This window comes from Clarias gariepinus, chromosome 10 (genome assembly GCF_024256425.1).
Source record: "Clarias gariepinus isolate MV-2021 ecotype Netherlands chromosome 10, CGAR_prim_01v2, whole genome shotgun sequence".
NCBI lineage: Eukaryota > Metazoa > Chordata > Actinopteri > Siluriformes > Clariidae > Clarias > Clarias gariepinus.
In genome coordinates this window covers 19845621-19872028 of record NC_071109.1, presented here as the reverse complement: position 1 = coordinate 19872028, position 26408 = coordinate 19845621, and the positions used below count along the sequence as shown (strand labels likewise).

General features: G+C 37.2%; 2 protein-coding genes across 2 annotated transcripts in view; one reads left to right on the top strand and one right to left on the bottom strand.

Annotated features, from left to right (window-relative positions):
- Positions 1-2647: 2647 nt before the first annotated feature.
- On the bottom strand, positions 2648-4452 carry pfdn6 (prefoldin subunit 6). The gene is made up of 4 exons (XM_053506260.1): positions 4259-4452; positions 3641-3711; positions 2994-3118; positions 2648-2809 (listed from the first exon to the last, which is right to left on the bottom strand). The coding sequence occupies exons 1-4, from the start codon at positions 4320-4322 to the stop codon at positions 2689-2691; spliced, it is 381 nt and encodes a 126-aa protein (XP_053362235.1). The 5' UTR covers positions 4323-4452; the 3' UTR covers positions 2648-2688.
- Positions 4453-5327: 875 nt separating this feature from the next.
- Positions 5328-26408, top strand: part of mrpl11 (mitochondrial ribosomal protein L11) — a 59612-nt gene continuing 38531 nt past the window's right edge. The window contains exon 1 of the mRNA XM_053505090.1: positions 5328-5425. The gene's annotated coding sequence lies outside the window, so the exon portion shown is untranslated. The remainder of the gene's footprint in view (positions 5426-26408) is intronic.

The window sequence follows — 26408 nt, the reverse complement described above, 5'->3', positions numbered from 1 at the left end:
CACTTAGCCTATAGTTTAAAAACATTTATTAATGGTAAATGCACAAACAGGAAATTCTACACTATGCACTTTATGTAATGATGTCAACGCCTTTTCGATGGTCAGTAAATTAACCTGAATGTAACAAAAAAACTAAGTTTTAAATCCAATGCGCCTATCTCGTTTTTTATTTCCTTTGGATCAAAGAAACTGGCTTAACCGAGCTAGGGAGAAGCATGAACAAACTCAGCTTTTCTGCGCTCCTCTGCTTCGCTTTGTTACGCTCTATAAACGAGTCTCAATGGGAATCACATCAGAGGATCAGCTTAGACGGTTTAGGTGGCCATTGGGCGATAATTCTTCCAAATGCAATTACTACTTTTGAGTGTAAATGAGATTAGATTTGCAGAGAAGCAGCGGATGTTTCTCCTTATGCTGCCAGTCCGAACAATAGTTATTTACTGACCGCTGCGACCAGCTTTATTAGTTGGAACCGAATTTATTGTTAAAATGAAGCTACATATCATAAAAAAACTAAGGAATCTAATAGTACTACTCTGTGTTGGCAATTCAATCATAAGTAATATTATCTGATTATATGCAATTAACCTTACATTCGTAAAACAAAAAATTACCCACAAAACAGACGAAAGTTAATGTCCAGAATATTAACCATTTATTTCAAATTGCGACGTACACAAAACTTTTCAAAAGAACATTGAAAATTGTTCTTGTGGAGGTGTAAATCCCTCACTCAGTTGCTGCGTTTGTGCCACGTGTTGCCGCGAGCTCTTAGGTGCGTTCAAAAAGACAGAGAGAGCACACTTGCCTTGTGCAACCTTGAAACTAAAAATAAGTGGTAACTTACTCCAAAATATTAATCACATTTTATCCGTTGTTTCCTAAAACAATATATGAGCCATTTCCCGATAATCTATATAATTATGGTGTGTCTATTGTTGAAATGCTAGCTGGGAGAACTGCCTACAATGCACAGAACAATAAACCTGAATGAGAAAGGCCTGCGCCTACCAACAAGTCCCCTGTCCATAAATAGTGATGGAGATATAAAGTGATTAAAAGATATTTTTTTGTATTGTAGAGTCTGATGTGCATTAATAAAATCATGTACAAAATGCTAAATCTGTAGCCTATTAGATTAGACAAAAACTTTCTAACCACATGGGCCAGGAGGTTGCACTAAAACCTTAAAACATTATGTGGCCATAATTTTATACAGAAATATTTATTCGAATGTAAGAATTGTATAATTGATCTTACAATTTCTGTAGTGAAATGTGTCAAGAATGTATGAGCACATAGGGGGCATTTTGCTACAAAGAACGCGAAATTGATGTTTATATCTCAAGTGGCTACTCATAAGGATTCTCTTTTTAAATCTGAATACTTCTACATGCGACATGTGGACCTTCAAGAGTAACACAACCACTAGCTAAAAGAGCAGCAGAAAGTAAAGGGATAGGCTAGACACCCAACTTCTCATCAATAGTTAATCCTTTTATAGGTTCCTCGCTACAGCTGAGGGCGCAGAGTTTGCGGTGGGTGAGATTACTTAAAAGCCAGCGCACCCTTTCCTTTGAAACAGCGCAGCTCTTTTAAATGTCTGTTATTCACGATCGTTAAGCCCCTGCGGGTGGGAAATGAAGAGGGACCAGCTTGACCTCGGTGGGATATTAATTGGAGGTGAGGATGCACAATGAAAGCGTACGCGCCTCGCCGCCTCTACATTCGGTGTTCACCGGCCTGTTGCGACGTGGGCGGGGTTGAAACTCCACTGATATGGCGTCATACCTGAGCGAACTGAATGACGTCGTCGGGAGAACAGCTGGCCTCGCCCGCCCCACGCCTGCCCACATAATTAAAGAAAACTCACTGGCTTCACCAGGCGAGCCCCAGCGTGCGTCCACTGTGCTCCAGGGTCACCCTCTGTAAACTAACAGGCCAACATTAAGGAGCTTTCGGATGGCTTATGGGTTTGGGCATTTCCTAAAATATGATTTATATATAATTAGTAAATACATCAGTATAAGACACAGTAATCCTAAATCCTCAAAGTGCAAATAATTCACATGAGTGAAAATGTACACCCACGTATTGGGTTGTGTGTGGGGTACTTTATATTTTATAATATTTTATAAAGGTAGGATCAAAGTAGACCACCATTAAACGTAAGCAAAATTGTACTTTTTTATTAATTGCAGTAGCAGCATAGCAAATAAAATAAAGAACATACAAATCAATCTGTGAACTTCCTACAATTCTATAAACACAGTAGAAGTAGCATACAGTATATATCTGCATACTACTTTTTGAAATTGATTGAATTATATGCTGCAGACTAACTTTATACATACTGTGTTGCAGCAGTGGTATGCATATGTACATAAAAATACGTATGTTAGTCATGACCCTTTACAGTTGTATGAAAAAAACTTGTTTGCTGTGTACCCTAACCCTTGTCACATCAGTTAAGATACTGCATGTCTAAGCTAGGCAAGAAACAAATGCTGATAATTTTAATTGTTCAAATTTACCAAAAGTTTACTCAGCTCTAAATTTTTCTTACTTTTATCTTTAGTTGATTGATAAATAATGAAAATAGTCATTCTAAAATAATAGGTGGATTGAAACAGTAAATGGCACCAAGGATGGTTAAATAATGGGGTTTATTTATAATCCATTCACAAATTAGGCTTTGCCAGCAGGAAGGCCCTGAGCACGTTGGAACTCTTGCTGCAGGCTAGTAAGGACCTCCCGATGCTGTTCAGACTTTCGCTCCATCTCCTTCAATAATGTCTCGTATCGTTTGCTGCACAGAAATGACACAGACACAGATTAAGTTTTCCATGAGCAAAACTGTACTGTTGTTAATTCTTGTAAGGAAACTGTTTTCATGCCAACCAATTAAATTATTGTAATTATGTTGTTTATTTAGATATTATATTATAGTTGCAGCAGCACGATACACTGCACACAACTTCTGATTAACTTACATTTCTCCATTAATGTACTCAAGCCTCTTGCCCACTGTTGCCTTTGCTTCATCTAAATCTTGTTTTACCAGGACAGGTCCAATTAACTTGTAAACTGTATTCTGGCTGTCCAACAAGTCTAGCTCCTAGGGACCACAAAATAAATAAAAAATTTAAAAATATTTATTTCACACATGACCACACACAGCAACTGGATGAAATTCAAACAGAAACATAAAATGTCTAAATGAAATATACAAGTTAAACAGAATGTGAATGTGCAAAATGTACAACATAGATATGGCATGTAGGTATAAGCAGCAATATAAGTGAAATATGAGAAATGCATGTTATTGTCCATGTTTTTCTTTGCTGTCGTCCTCGGCTTGCTCATCAGGGACAATCTTATCATTTTGAGTCATCCACATTCACATTTCATAAAAAAACTTTAATAATTCTTTTGATTGTGTAAAGTTGCTTTGTGAAAATGTCAATTGTTAAAAGCGCTATACAGATGAAATCTAATTGAAAAGGCTAGTTCAATCAGTTGAGTTTTATGTGGCATTGACCAATGAAGCATCCCACAACCTAGTATGTGCAATTACACACAGAATACAAAATAGGACTTTCTAAAAATTCAGGAAACAAGAATTTAACAATATTTTTACCTCTTTGACTATGTTATTCTCAGTAAGCTGTGCCTCAAGCTTCTGTCGGGCTGACATGCTTTTACTGACATCTGTAATGTGAGAAAAAAAGATTTAAGAACTTTATCACTCGCACATCATGCAATATAAAATATAAAGATAAATAACAACTAAATTAACAATGTTTAGAGATGTTAAACACTTTGGGACACGTTACATATTCAATAGTCAGTGTGCATTACAGCGCTAATAATAAAGCAAAAAAGCAACATGGCATAAACATACAACAGTAAGCCATTAAAAAAAATCGTTACGAAATCAGTAATAAACAGTGGCATGTTATGACTTAAATTTACTTATACTTTATAAAGACTAATTACAATGTATAAGTGGAATAAATTGTAAACACCACCACTTAAAAATGAAGGCTGTCGAGTCTATTATTAAAACGGTATTGCAGATATCTCCGTGGTTTAACTGCATCTCTAATAACTCGGCATTACAATACAATAAATCATGTGGGCTAACGTTTCCAGATTCACCGAACAAAAGCATTTGGACAACGAATTATAAAATCCTAAATTAGTTCATCCACAACACTCACACCCGGTTTGGTTATGACTCTTTTCGCACAGATACCTTTTTGGATCTGTTGGTATTTTTCCAACTCGGACTGTAGCTTCTTTTGTATTGCGTCCGCCATTCCGATAATTATTGTAAACTAATTAAACATCCACCAAGTATAGTAACAAAACGTGCTGAATTAGCTAGCTAACTGCTCTGTAGCCATGCAGATTGAAGAGAACGCAGCCCAAATGACGCAATTATTCTGCGACTGACTGAGAGCCTTCCAATGGTAATGCCGCCGCCTAACGTCCACATAGGGTAAGTGCAATATTTGTGGCCTGACCATGGAGGTCACAACGCACGCTTTATTCCGTGCATTATTTTCTATATCAAAAAACCTTCTTTGCAAATATTTGAATTTGGCCTATTTTGAACAATATAATAATAAATTGCAATAAAAATGATTTATTTACATGGAAACTAAATTGTCTCATGGATTTATACTAACTCGGAACAAAGTAGTGAAACTGGAACACTAACTGGAAAGGTTTTTTTTAAGGGTAAACTTAATTTTAATGATACAAAAATATATAACATGAGCAGTATCTAACCATATTCTAAAAATGTATAGAGGTGGCATGCTGGTGTAGTAGTATGCACTGTCGCGTTGCACCTCCAGGGTCTAGGGCCGATTCCGGCCTCGGGGTCTGTGTGCATGGAGTTTGCATGTTTTCGCCGTAGGTTCCTCTGGGTGCTCTGGTTTCCTCTCACAGTCCAAAGACATGCAGATTAGGCTATTTGGCCTTTTCAAATCGCCTGTAGTGCATATAAGTGTGTGTTTGCCCCGGAGATGTATTGGCCATGCATGCAGGATAAATGATAAGTGAGTGCGTATTTGGAAACATATATATTTTCCTTTGGTCATTGCTGCTCTCTATATGTATCAATGCTTGAAACTTCACATACATATAGGTACTTTTTAAACACCAAATGACAGATTTAACCTTCACTTATTAAATATAATAACTAGTCTTTAGAGAGTGGCTACTGTCTACTGTGTGGATTATCCTGCTCACAGCATGTCCAGGATAGGATACATGTAGTTCTTCCTCCTGAACGGTAGGAGGCAGTCTCACACACCTTTTGTAGTTCTTCTCCTGCAATATGGCCGCGTGCATGTTTCTGTGTTAATGTGAAGGTCTTGCTGGGTTTCTCTCAACACTGGTTTCAAGCTGCTAGGTGAGTGCAAATTATTTTATCATTAAATCATAAAATCGGAAGCTTATCTCATTGTATTCTCACTGGATCTCGTCTTTAATGTTGATAAATAAAAGAGTAAACAGCTATCATGTGCTGCTTCTGGATGTGTGTGATGTGTGTGACACACAGGCTGAACAAAATAAAGTCCTTTCCTGATTATACACAATTGTATCCTTAAAACTAGATCAGATAAAACATGTATGTTGTGGCACTACGTGAGTGAATTAAAAGCTTTTACCTGGTATAGGTAAAGACTTTATGCTCAAAGGTGTAACTGCAATGTGGATTAAGTATAATGCTTTTTAGTGTAAGTAACCATGTTCTGTAACATCTATGTAGTGCTGGTTATCCTCTATATTTAGACATGCTGAAAGAGCATTTATTAACGAAGAATTTAGCCTCTGAACTCCAACTAGGGAGGCCAGTGGTGATAATTTAATTTATTCTCATTTTACAACTGTGTTAAGACTCCCGGTCAACATTCACACGCGCGTTCACATATTACGGGTAATTTAGGATTGTCTAATCTGCACCAAGCACATGCAAACTCCATGCACACGGACCAAAGGCAAGAATCAAACCCTGGAGGTGCAAGCGAAAGTGCTAAACACAAAGCCAACATGCCTCAATCCACTCAATAATACTTAGTTAATATTATTTAATCATTAGATGTCGCTTATTTGGTAGCACAACTTCATTGGTCGCCGCAAGTCAGTGTTTGTGCTCCAAAGAACAGGATTCAATGGCTCAAATCATTGGATGATTAACTTTAACGAAGCTATTTTGTAAAGAAAATTAAGTCAAATATCATTTACTAAGACACTGGTATACAGTTTTTTTAGTATTGGTTGCTAGAACTCGCAATCATTTTAAAAGATGAGGACTTGGCTTACAAGTCTATAAATGTAATATGTTTGTAGTAATTGTAATCCTGTCCTATATACACTGTCTGGCAAAAAAACACAAAAAAAACAAACATTTTCATTGGGACAGCTTTCCCTGTGGCTTTGTCACCCTATGCAATGTCACAACGCTTATTTAAATGCATTATTTTGGCTGAGATTTTGTATTGATGACCAGCGAGTCTAACCGCTCCAGAAAGTCTTTTACAGCACACTTAATTCATGGCAAATTTATGGAACATGCCCGTGCTATCAGGAAGGAAAACAATTTTATTGATGGGATAATCTGGTCATTTAGTACATACAGGTAGTCAGATTACTTTATGTATGTCCTTTTACGAGCCTGATTTATGCTTCTGCGCGATGTTTGCGCAGGGCCGAAGCTGTATTCCACGCAACTAACCTCTTTGGTTCGTCTCTTCTCGATTTTGTCCATATTAGTTGGACTTTAAATTTTAACTTAATTCAAGCATGGAAGCTTAGAAGACAAATCTGAAAATATGATGGTACAAGAAAATTTTGGTTTGCATGACCACAATGTGTAGTTACATTCCTGGGGAGGCAAAACCATAGAGAGCATGGCTACCCGACTAGACTTGACGCAGAAGCATAAATCCTGATGCACCCATCCCTCTGAAAAAGGTTAAATCTTGACTTGTTTGTCCACTATTTAAAGTGCATTAGTATATTTTAAAACAAGATCATTATATCAATATGGTTTGATGTTGTTACATGACCCATTTTATCAAAAAAATCATCCCAGTGTTTGCACCTTTCCTTTCTCATGCTGTGTACAGCCCAAATTCTCAAACTGTATGTCCACACATAAACCCTGTGTTTGACTTGTGGTGCCTTGTTGAAATGTGCTACAGTGTTTACAGTATGTGACCCGATAGTGTTATGTTTATAGATGTGTGTCATGTAAAAAAAAAAAAAGGTAATTGAATGAAAAGCAATGGATAGGTGTTTGTGTGTGTGTAAAAAGTTTGGACACACATTCTTATTCTTTTTTTTATTATTGTTTTCAATGTTGTATATTAATACTGAAGACATTGAAATGATGACAAAATAAATATGGAATGATTCAGTCAACAAAAATGTGTTAAATATCCCAGGATTTGTTTTAGATTTTCGATTCTTCTAAGTAGCTACCTTTCGCTTTAAATGCCAGAAGTTGATGCTGTATTCTCTGTCAACCTCATAATGTAGTCACCTGGAATGGTTTTCCAACAATCTTGAAGGAGTTCCCAGAGGTGTTAAGTACACTTCAATTAAATTAAGATCAGTTGAGGTCACGTCATCTGATGCAGCACGCCATCACTCTTCTTCTTGGATTGCTGTTACATAACCTATAAGTGTGTTTGAAGTGTTTGTCCTGCTGACAAAAAGATGGTCCCAAACCAGCTAAACTGGCATGCAATCTAATATTTATTCCTTGTGTTTCTTTACCGCAAGTCTGTTCTGCTTGTTGTTTTTCAAAAGTGATGGTTTCTTTGCCGCAATTCGACCTTGAAGGCCTGACTCACACAGTGTCCTCTTAACAGTGGGTGTTGAAATATATCTGCCGCTTCTAAAAGCATTTATGTAGGCTCTAACTTTAGGTGCTGTAAATTGGTGATTACTGTGTCTGGTCATTCCAATTCACGTATCCTCTGCAGAACAGGTAGCTCTTGGCCTTCCCTTGGGCTGGTCCTCATGAAAGCCAGTTTCATCATAGCGTTTGATTTTTTTCGTGATTCATTCAAAGTTCTTATGATTTACAGATGACTGAACCTTGGATTGCGATCATAATTCGTTCCGGAAGCAGGCTTGTTTATAAAAGCATATCAAAGCGAATTTGCGTGTATCAAAGCGAATTTCATGATGGAAACTCAGACGATTTGTTTCACAGCCCAAAAATATTAGTATAAAAATATGAATACAAAATATAAAGTAAAAATATACATTTTTGTGGCGATTACCCACAGTGCTGCTCGTTTAGCGAGTTAAAATGTATTTAAAATCTTTGCTCGTATTGCAAAACACTCGCAGAGCAAGGTTCTCGCAATCCAAGGCTTCATTGTACTTACTTGAGTGGTTCTTGCCATAATATGGATTTGTATAGTATTTGCAGTAACACTGATAGGGCTATTGACTCTGTACCCACCCTTCCTCTGCACATTAAGAAGGCAAGAAACGGCTCAAATGAACTCTTGACAAATTAACTTTTCACATCATGAATCAGATGAGAGAATGCCATGAGCATGCCAAGCAAACATCAAAGCTAAATGTGGCTACTTTGGACAATCTAATATTTAAAACATACTCTATTTAAAACATGCACGCACACATTCACACACTTCTTAGATAATAATAAGTGAAAGACTCATATTTTATAGATTCATTACACATCATGTGATATATTTTAAGCCTTTTTGTTCTCATTTTAATGATTACTGCATACAGCTCATGAAAAAAAATGTAATTTCATTCAAAGCTTGCATAAAGTACTGTTTATGCAGTATAAATACAGTGTATTTCTCAGTCCAGTTCAGTACATGCATAAGGGAAGACTGCTGACTTGACAGCTGTCCAGAATACGATCAGGGTAAGCCACAGAAGGTGCTGTATTAAAGTACAAGTGGTGCAGGTTATACAAATCAGAATTTCGGCATTTATATAAACTTTTACGTTTAACTGTATTAGAAATATTTCATTTATAAAGATTTTATTCATAATACAGTGTAAGATGGACAAGAGCCATGTAAGGATTTCATTTTAATCAAGCTCTGGGAAATGTTTCTTCACAGTTTTCAAAAGAAAAGTTTTTGATTCTGTGTGATCTACCCAGAATTAGGTCACATCAAAAATGGCATTTCATTTGAAGCAGAAGCACATTTTTTTATATATATATAAAATGTTTTCGGTCAGCTTTCAGAAATGCCTCAGACCAAGCTGAGCTCTTTCATGTTGTCTATTTTATCATTCATATACAGTACTCTTTCCTGACCTACCTGGCTTGATATTTCTATCAAGCAATTTCAGATAATTTTATTGACTTGGTATTTAATGTAAATGAAATGCTTTGCTTCCTACTTGGATGCAGTGATGCTGGAGCATTTGTGTTCTGTATGCAATACCGATGTTTTCTAGATATAAAGAAATTGGGATCACACTGTATAATTTGAAGTTGCCTATTTGTGCTTTCATGACTTTTATGACTCTATTGTATATATGGTGAATGTAAGCCATTCATCAGTTTGCTGTCTCTATTTAAGACCTGCACCCTTTATCTCAATGAATAAATGTGTGTGAGATTTTATAGTCACACAAGATATGTGGCTGTTTTCTTTTTCATGGAACTTTCCACAGTATAGTGAATGTCCTAGCTATTCGAATTTCATATATAAATAGTTCTTTGTTTATTATTTATAAGTATTATTGCTTAAATGAAGGCAAGACAAATGGAGACAGATGCTGTCACTGAAAGTTCATTAAAGTTCAAGTGCAACCATGATCAAAATGTATCATGGGAATTTTTATAAAGATCTGTGTTGTGCACAGCATAATAATTTAGAGTCAGTTATTAGAAGAATGCTAAGATGGCTGTTTATCTGTCTGTGTGTGAGTGTTACCGAGGGAGCACAAGGGACACTCTGAATTGCTCCATATTAAAAGATGTTTTATATTTGGATACACGGACAGGAAGCATAATTATTTTTATTTATTGAATGCTGAATGCAATATTGCTCATCAGTCAATGTCCCATGTGAGCATGTGGTTATTGTTGCCATGCCATTTATAATACAAGCATTTCCATCACTGCAAAATGTCTAGACTACAATCTGTGTGATGAACGATCTATAATGATTTCTTTAGACAAGTACTACTCTTGGGGTTTATATATCTTGTTTTCTAATCTGAGAGTGTCGTCATATTCTTTACCACATGGGGGCGCAAGATACAGTTTATTTATAAACTTGGTTTAATTTGTAAAAGGGTCCTACTTCACATGTAGATCTAGATAAGCCTGTTTTATTAGACATTTTATTCCTGCAATTTATTAGCTACATTAGTAAACTGCTTCAAAATTAATTCATGTACAATTGCTCATTTTTAACTTAACAAAGGCTCTGTTCGGTTTATTGCGGAAGGTAAAAACAATCAAGCTCAAAACGGTCACTACAAATATTAACCTCACAGTTGTGCTTTGCATTTAAAATGAGCTGCTATTACAAGTATATAACAAAGGCTATTAAATTACATTTACTGCATTTTATAAAATAAGAAAGTTATTATTGGGCCAAAGGAGGGGGAAACAGTGATGTTTCTGAGTCACTGTGAGTTTTCCTTACAGTCTTATTAATTTAGTCAGAGATGTCAAGTCAGATTTGGCAGAACTTTTTGGATGCACAAATCATGCGTTTTCTTAGATGTCATACTTTATTACACTACAGTGCTTGAAATATATCTAGCTTTATATAGAGCTGATTGTAGAATGCCAGCTGGCTAACTTTAGCTTGTTAATTAAAAGACAAGCCTGAGAATAAATCTTGTCAGACTGCAAAATACAGAGATCAGATCTTGAATTACACAAGTCAAAATAGACAAAGAACACAGAATAGATGATCATAAGCTACCAGGCATGAGAGATTTATTTTTTCATTGGGCTTGTGCAATTAAATTTCTTACTTATTTTCCCCCCTTTCTGATTTCTAATAAAATTGTGCTAAACATTTGTATCGGTCAGAACCAAAAAAAGCGACAAAAACAATGATTTACATTTAAGAATTAATTATAGTAGAGTAGGGCGAACTACAGTAATCTTGCCGTAATTGTGAAAACATGGCAGAATGGTAGATTTTTTAATGTGAATATGTAGTGAAGCACAGTAAATTAAACAAAACATGTGACAGGACAGGTCAAAATAATCCTTTTAGGAATCCAGTATCTAATGTCCCCATAGCTGTTGTTTACTCTGTTGCTGCTGTTTATTGTTTAGGAGGAGAGTGCCAGGGGAAGCAATGTATTTAATCACTTTAAACGGATCATCACCATTAACATTATTTGTAAATGCTAGATTTGACACTTAATTATAAGCCAATTTTATTTTATTGCATCAGAAAAAAAATTAAGCAGTGAATGTAAAAAGGCTACACACCCTTATTAAAATTACAGCTTTGTGGTCCAAAAATAATCAAAAAAATTGTGGGATTCGGCCCAGACTAAAATAGGGAAACAATTGAGGGAGCAAATATTAGGGAGAAACACATACAGTACATTGACAAATTTGATTTCATATTGATAAACTTAAACTATTGTTCTTTTACCTTGAAAGCATCCTGTGTGAACGTCGCCGTTTGAGACAAGAGGGAGATTGGGGAAGGGGACACGGCTTCCCTCTACAGGTTTGCTTCATCGCAGATGTCAGAACATCTTAGACTCAAACAATGATTGGCTCATCTCTTGTTTTGCTTGGGTAACTTTTTTTCTCTGATGTTTCTGCAGAGCGCTTACACAAAGCAGATAATGGTTGGTAGGTTTTGTAATACAATTTAATTAGAATCAGAGATTTTCAGCTCTGCAGAGAATGAGGATGGTCTCATCTTATTCAGTGGGCTGAAAGATCTGAGATCTGAGAAAGATTTGATCCAGCAAAACAAGCGCATATACACCAGAGTGGTCTGCTATGCACAATTAGAGCACTGATCGTCCAGAGCATTTGCATTTTACTTTATATTCATTTACTGGTAATCACGTCACTGCACAATGAAATCCCTTTGTAATTCAGTCCGAAGTACATGTTCCCAAATTGCATACTGCAGTTGCCTACTGATTAGTATGTCAGTACATCCGCGGTGTCATTACTGTGTAGACGTTTGCAGTAATCCATATGGGAAAAGGGGCCACGGCATATCTTGCCTTATATAATAACTTTTTGCTTGCAATTACATGTATAGAAGGAAAGAAAGAAATACTTACCCTGAGTAGGTTAGGGATAAATTTTAGATTTAAGTTTTTAGATGGTGAGTGTCCGCAAATGTTAAATATTAGTATCTCGTATCAAGATCGTTAGGTGATTGATTGTTAAATGATTTTGGCTTTGCTTTTATTAGACATAGATGTTTAGTAAAAAAGAATTGACTGGCTTAACCTGCTTGGTAATTGGTTAGTTAATGTTTTAGATGAAAAGGCACAGGGTGCAAAGTGCTTATGTGCCCTATGACTTCTGTGCATTATAAATAATGTTTTAATTTTTTCTCTCTTTCTTTCTATCTGTTAAAGGGCGAGTTTTCCAAAGCAGTGCAATGTTAAGATAATCTTAAATGGATGAGAGTCTATTTGTTGTGATGCTCACTCTAGCATTTAACAGTGATCTTTCTGCTGGAAATTCACCACTCACTTCTATAAACATGACATTTTAACATTCAGTATGTCTGCCTCAGTCACTGGCTGTTTGTGAAAAGGGGAAAAGCATTTACGACATCAGCAGGTTTTTTACACTTTACTTGCAGGTGAGTAAGTGACCAGTGAGTCATGGCTTGCTCTGAAATTACTGAGCCTTAGTATGGCTGAAATGCCCTGTAATGCTGATTGTATGACCTGGGTGCTTTTTATCTACACTCCAGTCAGTGTATAAAGGATTTGGTATTATTTGGTCAACTTCATAGATCACCAGCTGATAGAAAAAACGCAATTTAAGGAGGTTTTCATTTTCACAGTGTAGATTGTGTTTGGATTTTGTGTGTACAACCCAGCAACAAGCTAAGGAGTGCAGAAAAAGAAGACATTGGATGGTACCCATTATCATGTCCTATCTAGGACATCATAATACATGATGTGTACAGAATGGGATGAAAATGTGTAAATGTTACATTTTCTTTTCGATCTTTTCAACACATAGACATATGACCTTTAAGGTAGGAATGAAACGTGTGCCATTGTAAAATAATCAACATGGAGGTTTTTGAGGCTCGGAAGTTGATTTTATCATCTGCCTCCAAAGCAGAGGCGACACATAGGGAATATTTGCTGTGTCTCGTGTTGGCCGTCATCTTCACACTTTTCTTTTATCCACAACTCTGACTAAACCATTCATGGGAGTTTGAGCAGATCGTCAAAGAGGACCGTTTATTATGGTATCTGCAACTCGTCCAAAACCAGGGGTCGGCAACGCGTGGTTCCAGAGCCGCATGTGGCTTTTTTATCCCTCTGCTACAGTTTTCTGGCAGTGGCTTTGGAAAATAAATAATGAGTATTTAATTGAAATTTATCATATTTTAGCTCGTTAGTTTTTACGTATGTAATTCTAAATTTGAAGATTATGGTGATTCTATAACATTAAAATAAATTGTGTTTAATTTTTGTGTCGGCATGCGATTTATTGATCTTTTTGATAAGTAAAAGTGTACTTCACATGGTGCTTCCTGCTCCTATTGGAGTAAATGTCGGTGGAGGGAACTTTCCTAGACAAAACTCCCCCATTCTGAACACTCTGCCAGACACTAACACTCAGCGCTGACGTCATTTCCTCTGTATTATTGATGATGATAATAATTAATGTACCGAGATTTTTTTTTTTTTACAGATTACTAGCCTATATAATATTAAAGATTTTTTTTATTTAAGTTTACATTATTGTCTCATATTAATATAATGTCGCCGTCGATAATAAATGATTTATAAATATATATATATCTTTTTTTCAAGCTCCATTTTTTTTATTTTGTATTTTTTTTTACACGTGATAAAAGGATGATGTCACACAGAAGCAGACAGCATTTTTGAGTTTGCTGCAGGTATATGATTTAATTTTGGCTTTTTATTTCATAACTACGAGGAGGAGAGTATTTTATTTGAAAGTAACCTTCAACACAGCTTTTTTTGTGTTGCATGCAGAAATAAGATTTCGTTTTCTCTGTAGCAGTTCATTGATTTCATAATTCAAAACACTTATTTTTTTATACATTGCATAAAGCTAAAAAACGATATATGCAGTGTTATCTTTATTTTAGATGTCAAAATGTTTTTGCGTTTTCTTTTCTGAGGGAAGCGCGTCCAAATGGCTCTTTGAGTGTTTAGGGTTGCCAACCCCTGTCCTAAAACATTTATAGAACCTTGAACAAACTTGTATTTAAACTCTTTTTATCAAATACTTTCCAATGCAGTCCCTAACTTTCGAACACTCGAGGTATGAATTTCCGCTGATATGAACGGGCCACGGTTCTACTTCCGGTTCAATCATGAAACTAGCTCACATGTATTGTACAAAAAATATACACTGCGAGAGTCGGCCTCACTGGTTTAAAAGAATCAGTCCAGAAGCACGATGATACAAAATGACTGTCCTGTAAAGCCATCCTGTTGGTGAATAATCCTTATTTCAGAGTCCAATAGATTGGAAAACAGCTTTGAGACAAAATAGAGTCTGGGATTTCCTTCGTGGTTCAAAACTTTTTCATTTACAACTGAGATTCATATATGCTTAGGCGCAATTATGGTTTTTGACCACATGATGGCTGTGTGGGGAAAGGGGACAGATTTAATCATGTGGATTGGTACGCTTTACATTGTATATTTGTGTCAAAGGCATATAAGACTTACTTTGTCAGACTTAAGAACAAATCAGACTTACATACGTGCTGCAGGAACGGTGCTTGTTCGTAAGTCGGGAACTACCTGTATACTGTAATAGTCGGAGGTTTAGTAATTAGGCTACACAGTAATACCTAATAACTTCACAATGCAGTTCCTTTTTGTTGTGGTAGACCAGAGCTGAATTTGTGGTCAGAGGAAAAAATGTTGCTACAGTGCCAGACTGATTAGATTCTTGGCTAACTTTTGTCTAACTTTCTTCTCCGAGCAATGCAGGGTATGGTTGCTATATCCTACAGTTCATGTATAATGAATGTAGTGTCACAGATAACTGGATTGTAAAGTCGATGTTTAATACTGTAGATATGAGCTGGTTATTTCATTGTGTCCCCTGACTTTAAAGCATAGACAACAGATAGGAATCACTGTCCTCATATTGGCGTCATCAGCAGCCGGCATCTGCCGTTTTTACTCTTTTCCTGTATCAGCAACTCCAACTAAACTATTCACGGGAATTTGGCAAAACCTTCACAGGTCATCAGGAAGCATAGATGTGAACTAGCTATTTCAGTTTTAAAAATAATACGTTCAAGTGGACAGGCAATACATGTCTTCCATGGAAGTCTCATAAGTTTTTATTTAATAATAAAAATATGTCCTGACATATTTTACAACTTCAATTTGCCAACAGTAGCATTTTTCTTATTAATAAACGAATAACATGTCATGCATTTTATACTTTTCTTGTAAAATTTTATGTTGTAGAACATCCACTACACAAGCTGTTAGTTCCTGTTATCACTTATTTGATATGAGCTATGAACGGATGTTCTCTCACCAGCCTCCAGCATCTCTTGAAGTTTATAAATAAAAATGCAGCTTGTCATGTTGACAAGAAACTACAAAGCGTTTTTTTTTCTAAGGACTTTCAGCTGTACTTTCTGACTGTTTCTCCTTTCGAACATGCTAAAGAAATGTGTAATTACAGAGAACCTTCACATATGAGCAGTTACAAATATTAATCTGTTTATGTGGAGCGTCTGGCATACAAGTCCCAATGTTGCCGCTATAGAAATGAAGTATTAGAACAAGTATGTTAAATCGTTATGACCTTAGGCACTTATTATTATAATTGAAGGTTGTAATGTAAATGTTATGGAAGGGCATTGCCCAAATCCCAGCCACTGGATGCAGTGCCTGTCCCAAGCCCGGATAAAATGCGAGGGTTGCGTCAGGAAGGGCATCCAGGCGGTAAACCAAAAGACTATCAACATATCGGACTATTATTATGATTATGATTATTATTATTATTATTATTATTATTATTATTATTAAAACCCACAAATTAGGCATTGGTGGCTAAGTGATAAGATTTTTCGCCTGCCATGCAAAAGGCCCGGATTTCAGGAAGGGCATCTGGGCGTAAAACCTGTGCCAAGTTGTTAATCGGATTGAATGATCCGCTGTGGCGACCCCTTGATGAGTGGGCAGCCGAAAGCACTCAGTGAGTACAGCCTCATTGCACTGTCTGCAGTCATAGATGGTGGCACTGACACGAGAGTCAGTGCCACTGCTTGGCAGCACACACTCCCTGCAGCCCCTTCTCTTTTGAAAAAGTTTCTCGCAGCCATGCTCAGATATGTCTCTCTCAGGAACTGTTGGTTGAGGAGCACTAAACCCTTAGCCATTTTTTGTATTATAAATAAGTTATAAATAAGTCATACACACATATATATGTGTGTGTGTGTATATACACTCAACAAAAATATAAACGGAACACCTTTGTTTCTGCTCTGATTTTTCATGAGATGGACTTAAAGATCTAAAATTAATTCCAGATACACAATATTACCATTTCTCTCAAACATTGTTCACAAATCAGTCTAAATGTGTGATAGTGAGCACTTCTGCATTGCTGAGATAATCCATCCCACCTCACAGGTGTGCCACATCAAGATGCTGATCTGACATCATGAGTAGTGCACATGTGTACCTTATACTGCCCACAATAAAAGGCCACCCTGGAATGTGCAGTTTTGTCTCACAGCAAAATGCCACAGATGCCACAAGCATTGAGGGAGCGTGCAATTGGCATGCTGACAGCAGGAATGTCAACCAGATCTGTTGCTCGTGCATTGAATGTTCATTTCTCCACCATAAGCCGCCTCCAAAGGCGTTTCAGAGAATATGGCAGTACATCCAACCGGCCTTACAACCGCAGACCGTGTGGGCGTCGTGTGGGTGAGCGCTTTGCTGATGTCAATGTTGTGGATCGAGTGGCCCATGGTGGTCGTGGGGTTATTGTATGGGCAGGCATCTGTTATGGACGAAGAACACAGGTACATTTTATTAATGGCATTTTGAATGCACAGAGATACCGTGATGAGATCCTGAGGCCCATTACTGTGCCATACATCCATGAACATCACCTCATGTTTCAGCAAGATAACGCACGGCCCCATGTTGCAAGGATCTGTACACAGTTCTTGGAAGCTGAAAATGTCCTAGTTCTTGCATGGCCAGCATACTCACCGGACATGTCACCCGTTGAGCATGTTTGGGATGTGCTTGACCGGCGTATACGACAGCGTGTACCAGTTCCCACTAATATCCAACAACTTCGCACAGCCATTGAAGAGGAGTGGACCAACATTCCACAGGCCACAATTGACAATCTGATAAACTCTATGCAAAGAAGATGTGTTGCATGAGGCAAATAGTGGTCACACCAGATACTGACAGGTTTTGAGTCCCCAGACACCCAATAAAGCAAAAAACTGCACATTCCAGGGTGGCCTTTTATTGTGGGCAGTATAAGGTACACCTGTGCACTACTCATGATGTCAGATCAGCATCTTGATGTGGCACACCGGTGAGGTGGGATGGATTATCTCAGCAATGCAGAAGTGCTCACTATCACACATTTAGACTGATTTGTGAACAATGTTTGAGAGAAATGGTAATATTGTGTATCTGGAATGAATTTTAGATCTTTAAGTCCATCTCATGAAAAATCGGAGCAGAAACAAAGGTGTTGCGTTTATATTTTTGTTGAGTGTATATATATACACACACCTTAACCAAGTATATATAATTTGGTTAAGGTGTGTGTGTACAGTTGGGCCAAAGGTTTTGAGAATTACTTAAATATTATAAATTGGGAAAGTTGCTGCTTAAGTTTTTATAATAGCAATTTGCATTTTCTCCAGAATGTTTCTGAAGACTGTTCGGATGAATTGCATAGTCCTTCTTTGCCATTTCATTGCCATCATTAAAGGACCTGCTTAGATCATTTCAGTAATCGTCTTGTTAACTCAGGTGAGAATGTTGACGAGCACAAGGCTGGAGGTCATTATGTCAGGCTGATTGGGTTAGAATGGCAGACTTGACATGTTGAAAGGAGGGTGATACCTGAAATCATTGTTCTTCCATTGCTAACCATGGTGACCTGCAAAGAAACTCATGCAGCCATCTTCGCATTGCATAAAAATGGCTTCACAGGCAAGGATATTGTGGCTAATAAGATTGCACCTAAATCAACAATTTATAGAATCATCAAGAACTTTAAGGAAAGAGGTTCAATTCTTGTTAAAAAGGCTTGGGACGTCCAAGAAAGTCCAGCAAGCGCCAGGATCGTCTCCTAAAGAGGATTCAGCTGCGGGATCGGAGTCCCACCAGTGCAGAGCTTGCTCAGGAATGGCAGCAGGCAGGTGTGAGCGCATCTGCACGCACAGTAAGGCGAAGACTTTTGGAAGATGGCCTGGCATCAAGAAGGGCAGCAAAGAAGCCACTTCTCTCCAAAAAAAACATCAGGGACAGATTGATCTTCTGCAGAAAGTATGGTGAATGGACTGCTGAGGACTGGGTCAAAGTCATATTCTCCGATGACTCCTCTTTCCGATTGTTTGGGGCATCTGGAAAAAGGCTTGTCCGGAGAAGAAAAGATGAGCACTACCATCAGTCCTGTGTCATGCCAACAGTAAAGCATCCTGAGACCATTCATGTGTGGGGCTGCTTCTCATCCAAGGGAGTGGGCTCACTCACAATTTTGCCCCAAAACACAGCCATGAATAAAGAATGGTACCAAAACACCCTCCAACAGCAACTTCTTCCAACAATCCAACAACAGTTTGCTGAAGAACAATGCATTTTCCAGCACAATGGAGCACCGTGCAATAAGGCAAAAGTGATAACTAAGTGGCTCGGGGACCAAAACACGGAAATTTTGGGTCTATGGTCTGGAAACTCCACAGAACTTAATCCCATTGAGAACTTTTGGTCAATCCTCAAGAGGCAGTTGGACAAACAAAAACCCACTAATTCTGACAAACTCCAAGAAGTGATTATGAAAGAATGGGTTGCCATCAGTCAGGATTTGGCCCAGAAGTTGATTGAGAGCATGCCCAGTCGAATTGCAGGGGTCCTTAAAAAGAAGGGCCAACACTGCAAATACTGACACTTTGCATAAATGTCATGTAATTGTCGATAAAAGCCTTTGAAACGTATGAAGTGCTTGTAATTATATTTCAGAACATCACAAAAACAACTGAAACAAAGATCTAAAAGCAGTTTAGCAGCAAACTTTGTAAAAACTAATATTTGTGTCATTCTCAAAACTTTTGGCCATGTGGAGTGACGTAATTTTAGCCAACTATATAAAGAGACTGATAAAATTAAAAAAATTGTAGCCACTCTTGTAATTGATTATAAATTACTTTAAAACACCTGTGTTTCTTCTATAACATTACAGACATGGCGTGCCGCCATGCCATCAAAGCCCCCCTGCCATTCCCACGCGACAGACCATTTTTAAAAATCTAATACCATTCAATATATAGTGCTGTTCACAATTATTGGCACCCCTGGTTAAGATGTGTTCATAGGCTTCTAATACATTGTTTTTATTGCAAAAGCATTATCTCACACTGAAAATTGTAGAAAAATCTAACCTTTAACTTAAGTAAATAAAAAAAATGCTCTTCTAACAATTCCGATAAAATAAATGTAATTAAAGCATTTTTTTTTATTTTTACTGTAATTTTTAAAGTTGGTCAGAGTATCTAATAATTCATACCTTCCTGTTTCTCTGTGGTATAAATATGACGTGACACAGGCCTATTTCTCTTAACTTCAATAAAGGAAAGACGAGAACATTCAAGTAAGGCAGATGTGTGTCGACCTAGAAAATATCCAGTCGCTTAAACTTGCTCATATCTACAGTAAGAGGAATCATTAAGATCTTTAGAACAACTGGAACTTTGACAAACTAGGCTGGACGAGGACCCAAGTTTATCTTGCCACCATGCACAGCTCATTCACAATTTATATATGTAATGTAAAAACGTAATATCATTGCTTGTTTTAAAGTACAGAAAGAAAGGTACAGAAATCCTCGTTTGATTAGAACACATGCAGTCTTGTACAAGAGAAGTGAATCGATGTGTCGCCTGTTGGCATATCAAAATTAAAGCTAGCAATTAATTATAAGCAGCAAATATATTTAGCTCTAGGTAACTTGATTGGTTTATATTATACATTAGTAGTTTAAAATGATTTTTTTGTGTAAATATTAGAATATAAAAGTGTCTACTCAGAGTAATTGTAATATAATATTATGTATTATAATATTATATGTGTACTAAGCGCTGCTGAAAAAAAACAATCATTGAATGCATGGTTTGGCCTCTCAAAATCAGCACGACTCTGTAGTGCACTCATGGAAATTTCCAATTAAGAGCCTTGTGTTCTATAAGAAATAAATAACCAAATATGTTATCATGTGCATGCAAAATGTTCAAATGGGGGACACTGCCTTCCAGCAATGTATGCATTGTAATATCTGCCAAGAAGAAGAAGAAGAGCCTTCTTATTGGGTTCTTTACTAAATCCTGAAACTGATAATATGCACTTGATCCAGGAAGTCCATACGTTTGGTAGTCAGAAAGAAAAGACATACTGGCACTGCACCCTGGGTTTGGTTGCACTCTTGCCTTCTTCTCTTCACCTCTTACTGTGGGATCAAGGTAATTAAATAGTATCGTGACAGTCTTGATGTCCTGCCAAACACAGAAAGTGAGGTCATCCTTTTAATTCTGTATAAAGTCAGGTTTGTCCAAGGAAGCTTTTTTTTGCCACAGCTGTCCAGTTTATGGCTCATCATGACCTCATCTCAGCCTATGAGTAAAAGTTGTCCGTAAAAATGGAAATTTGAGATCCATTGTGGGATCTGGCTAAATCCATGATAGGATAATGGTCTGAATGATTGTCTTATGTTTCCTCACAGGCTGTGTAGACTTGGAAGATTAACATATCCAGTGGCTTTCTCCGCCATGACCCACACCTTGATACTCCAATTTTTTTGTTTGAGGGGGAGATACTGATGGAAAGAGAGTTTTCCCCAGAATGCTGTCATCTACTTCCACAAAGCCATTCACCTCACAGACTGACTAAAATTGACTGAAGAGGCATATTTAGTTTTCACAGATTGTCAGAGCAGTCCATGTAATGTGCTTCATTATCTAATAGGTGGAGATACTTGAAATTGCTTATTATTATTATTATTATTATTATTATTATTACCTACAGATGACTGAAGTCTGTCCCTTGCCTTGGGCTTTGGAAAACTAGACTGGAAAAGCCATTTCCATCATTGCCAATAATCTCTTTTTGCTGGCAGCTGCAACATGTCCATGGTAAATGGGCTAAATAAAGTCTTTACAGTCTTTACTCCGAGCTTGCAGTGATACTGTCTCTTACAGCAGGAGTGATAGTTCCCCGTTGTCCAGTCATCTTTGATTTTAGCAAACCCATTAAAATCCTCCTGCAAAAGCATGTCTCTCAACCATTGAGCTTTAGCTAGCAGGTCAGCAGACACATCAAACTCAGCAGTTGTCTTCACCAAAGTGTGGTTCCTCTTTCTCAGGGCCTCAGTCATTGTTTGTACTATTTCCTTAACAAGTGTGTTAAGCATGTCTGTTAATGTTCCAGCTGAAAGACAGCTAAGATAATGCATTTCCTTTTATACCTCAGCCTCCCTCTGTTTCACTTCTCTTCCGAATCCGTGACGTTTCAGTGTCTGTGTAAATAAGCAACTGAGCCATAGTCAGGTCACGTTTTGGGAGAAAATGTAATTGCCATTTTAAAGCCTTGACCAGTACTAAAATGATATAAGGACAGAAAGCAAACAATCTTTTTGGATTTTTTTTTTCACACATTCTTGTTACTACATGCACACTGAAGAGGCATCTGTATGTCTGTGAATGATTACAAATGTTTTTTGCATATTTCCTAACAAAATGTTTTACGGTCCAAAAGCCCTAAAAAAAAAATGCATTTCACCTTCCCAACATAGAATTTTTGACGAATCTGGCTCCTCAAAAAAATATGGCTCCTCAATCTCCATCTTCAAACCTCTGTAGTTCAGCTAGGGACCGCGGAGGCCAATGATGATCATTGTATTTATTTCCTATTCCAACCATTGTAGGATCTCCGGTCAACATTCGCAATATTCACACGCATTTACTCACTATGGGCAATTTAAAACACCAGTTAGCTTATTCTGCATGTTTTTGGACTGTGGGATTGTGTTTTTGGAGGAAGCCCACCAAGCGAGGGAAGAACATAAAAAAAAGACCAGGACGCTGTTGGTGCAAGGTAGCACCGTACCACCAATGTTGTGGCTAATTGGTGTAAAACATGTTGTCACATTTAGTCTTAGCCTACTTTCCACACTAGACATAATTGATTGGTACTGTGCCCGGGTACAATTGCACCCCCATCCCTCTCCACCACTGGCCAGCTTTTGGCATTATGCACCTAGCTGGTTTGTGTGTTTTTGTTTTTTTATATTTGATTGAAACTGTGCCCAAGTACACTGTACCATGTTTTTTTTAAAGTGGTACGTTTATCCACTGCCAGGCACAATATGGAGTGTTAATGACATTCAAATATACCGTACCTAAAGGTATATGCACACATTGCATCTGGAATAATTGGGTGAATATAAACCTAAAATCAACAAAAATTTCCTAACCAAACAGAATCGAGTATTAGACAGTCTTACAGTATAATTTTATTTACTGGTGTAGTTCTAAAACATCTCTCTATCAAAACGTGAAATGGTTTGAATATTAATGAAATCAATCAAAAGTGACTTTGGGAAAAAATGCTTTATTTATTTATTTATTTATTTATTTATTTTAGAAAGAGGTAATAGCCTATACTAAGTTTGGCTTTAGTTGAAGATGGAAAATTGGTGCAGTGGGGCTTGGGAAAGGAAAATTGATGTAGAGGTGATTAGTCTTGTTAAAAAGTTCTCGCAAACTTCACCCGAGAGGAGGAGTTCTGCTTTGGGGCACCTCACTGACCCTCCCACAGTACTGCCACTATCAATATGCAACTCCTGGAACAGTGGACAGAATACTAATATACTGCTGTGCTCTATGAATGGTGATGTGAACTCGGCAGCTTATTATAGCTAGCTGCTGTATGAAGCACTGTGCTTATTATAATTATCCTTATAGGTGGTGGCACATGTAGGCATCACAGCAGCTTTTGAGATGCACATATTATAGCCAGTCATGAAATAAAGGTCACATGCAGGATATAGGGCTGGTCCACCTTTCCTTTCATAAATATTAAAACGTTAATTGAGTTATCAGTCCTGGATGTTGTTGCTCCAGGGTAGTTATATAGAAACTACTACAGCTGTGTTAAAAGGTTGATTCAGTCCTTGAAGCTCAGCACACACACACACACACACACACGCAAAAAAAAAAAAAAAATAAATAAATATATATATACTACCGTTTAATTTTAGAACACGTGCAAATTTCTTTTTTTTTTTTTGTTTAGTTATTTATTCTACAACAATACTGGGGATTTCAAAACTATAAAATAACACATATGGAATTAGGTAATTACGTAACAACAAGAAAAACAACAGTTAGTTGTTATTTTAAGACACAGAGGTCAGCCTTTCTGTAATAGTTCTTGCAAGAACAGTATTGTTAAGTGCATTTGCAAAAATCCTTCAAGCACCATAATGAAACTGGCTCTCATGAAGACCATCCTAGGAGGCGAGACCAAAACCTACCTCTGCCGCAGAGGAGAAGTTCATTTAGAGTTATCAGCCTGAAAAATGACCAACTAACAGCACCTCAGATTACTCAGATTAGAGGTGTTATGAAGTCTTTACAGAGCACAAATAGCAGAAACATCTCAATATCAACTGTTCAAAGGAGATTAATGCATTTTTTGGACGCCTTCAGCATTCCTTTACAATGTAGAAAGAAATAAAAATCAGGAACCATCATGGAGTTAGAAAGTGTTCTAAAACTTTTGAACGGTAGTGTGTGTGTGTGTGTGTGTGTGTATATATATATATATATATATGTATATATATATATATATATATATATAAAATATCTATGCAGATCTGCCTGTCACAGTCTTTTCTATGCCCATGCGGTGGCTTCATTTGGGTAGTTTATGATCCCAAATAGTAATCAAGGTTACATAACAAAATTTGGATTATTGTTTTTGTTTAAAGTTATAATTGAATTTGTTCTTATGAATGTTTTACATTTCAAACCTGTTTTTATGGTACTCAAGTTATTATATTAAGTTGTGTTGATGAAGCCTTAAAATGGAGTTTTAAATTTGGATACGGTACTTAAAAATGCAGAAAAGATAAACATAAAACTTATATTTCTATATTTATCTTTCACAACCTACTTAAGCATTGATTAGCCATGATTATGGTGCTCATTGTGGTGTCCAATTCACGAGCGAAAATAATTCCTCATGCTCCCAGAACCACTCTTTCACAGTGTGAGTCCTGGTACATGTCTGGCAACCCCAGATAATAACATCTCCCCAAGCAGCTTATACAGTGGCTATTATACAGTATATGGTGAGTGCATCGCTTCATGTGCATCTCTTCTTACCCTGATGCACCCATCACTCTGGAATAGGGTCAAGACATTTTTCCGTTGCCCTTAAGTTTAAACGTTTACACTCCCTAGCAAACTGAAAACTTTTTTCTCTGATTAGCCTCACTACAAGTCACACAGCTGTTTAGTTCCAATCCTGTGAGTCCCTGTTGCATTGTGTGTGTGTGTGTGTGTGTGTGTGTACGAGAAAATGCTTTTACTTTCAAAAAGCAACTTCTCCAAACATTGGTGATGTCCATTCATTTTATTTCCAATCTTCCACATAGTTGAGGGTTCGCAACTATCCCTCCAGGTTTTAACAGTGTATTGGACAGTTCAAATTTCTATTTGTTTTTTATGCTTGCTGTAGGCCAATTTAGGCCAGTTTGACCCTTTTTCACCAGACAGTGTATGTATTTTTTTACAGTAATGTTCACTTACTCATTGTCTATACCGCTTTATCCTGTGCAGGGTCATGGGGGGACCTGGAGCCTATCCCATTAGACTTAGGGCATAAGCCGGTTACACCCTGGAAGGGGTGCCACTCTATAGCAGGGTGCACACATAAACACATTTACACACTCATTCACACACTATGGGCAATTTGGGAACAAAAGTTAGCCTAATCTGCATGTCTTCACGCAGAGGAAACCCACCAAGCACAGGGAGGACATGCAAACTCCATGTGGACAAACCCGAGGCAGAAATCGAACCTGGACTACAAGACTGTTTTCTTGCAAAAATCGTTAGCTACCTCATCTTCAAAAAGAATACATTTACATTTAGCAGACGCCCTTATCCAGAGCGACTTACATTTTATCTCATTATACATTTCAGCAGTTGAGGGTTAAGGGCCTTGCTCAAGGGCCAACAGGGGAACCTTGGTGGTCGTGGGGTTTGAACCTGCGACCTTCTGAACCATAGTCCAATTCCTTAACACTTCATAAAACCAATTCCTGAACTGATAGGTAACTGTTTTAGGTAAATAGTGTAGCTAAATATACTGCATTGGATGCAAAATAAATTAATATTTAAAAACTAATGAATGCATAAAAAAAGAAAGTTTTATATTACGTTTACATTTTTTGTACAGATTTTAACATTTAAAGTGGAATCGTTCTGCATCTCATCACTCAGGAAGTGCAGTTTTCAGCACTATGAACACAGCTAGTGCGTATCAGCAGATAATAGAATGTACTTACCCTTTTGCAATACCAGCAGATACATACAATTATATAAATTTGATGTGTTGTAAGGACTGAAATTCCACTGTCAACAAAAAAAAAAGAAATTATTTGCATTTTTACTACTGAAGCAAAAGTATGAGAGACAAGCAATCAGATTGTGATGGCAGTAAATTCTATGCATCATTTGGTTTTTACATTTACCATTAATATAAACTGATCACTTGGTAATTTACTGCATGAAAGCTTTCTGTGATAAATAAGTGGCCAATTTTAGTAGCCTATCCTTTTCTATACTATTTACTGGAACAAATCCAGCCTATTTTGTAAACTAAAAAGGGAGGAACAGGGTACAGATGCCTTGCTCAGC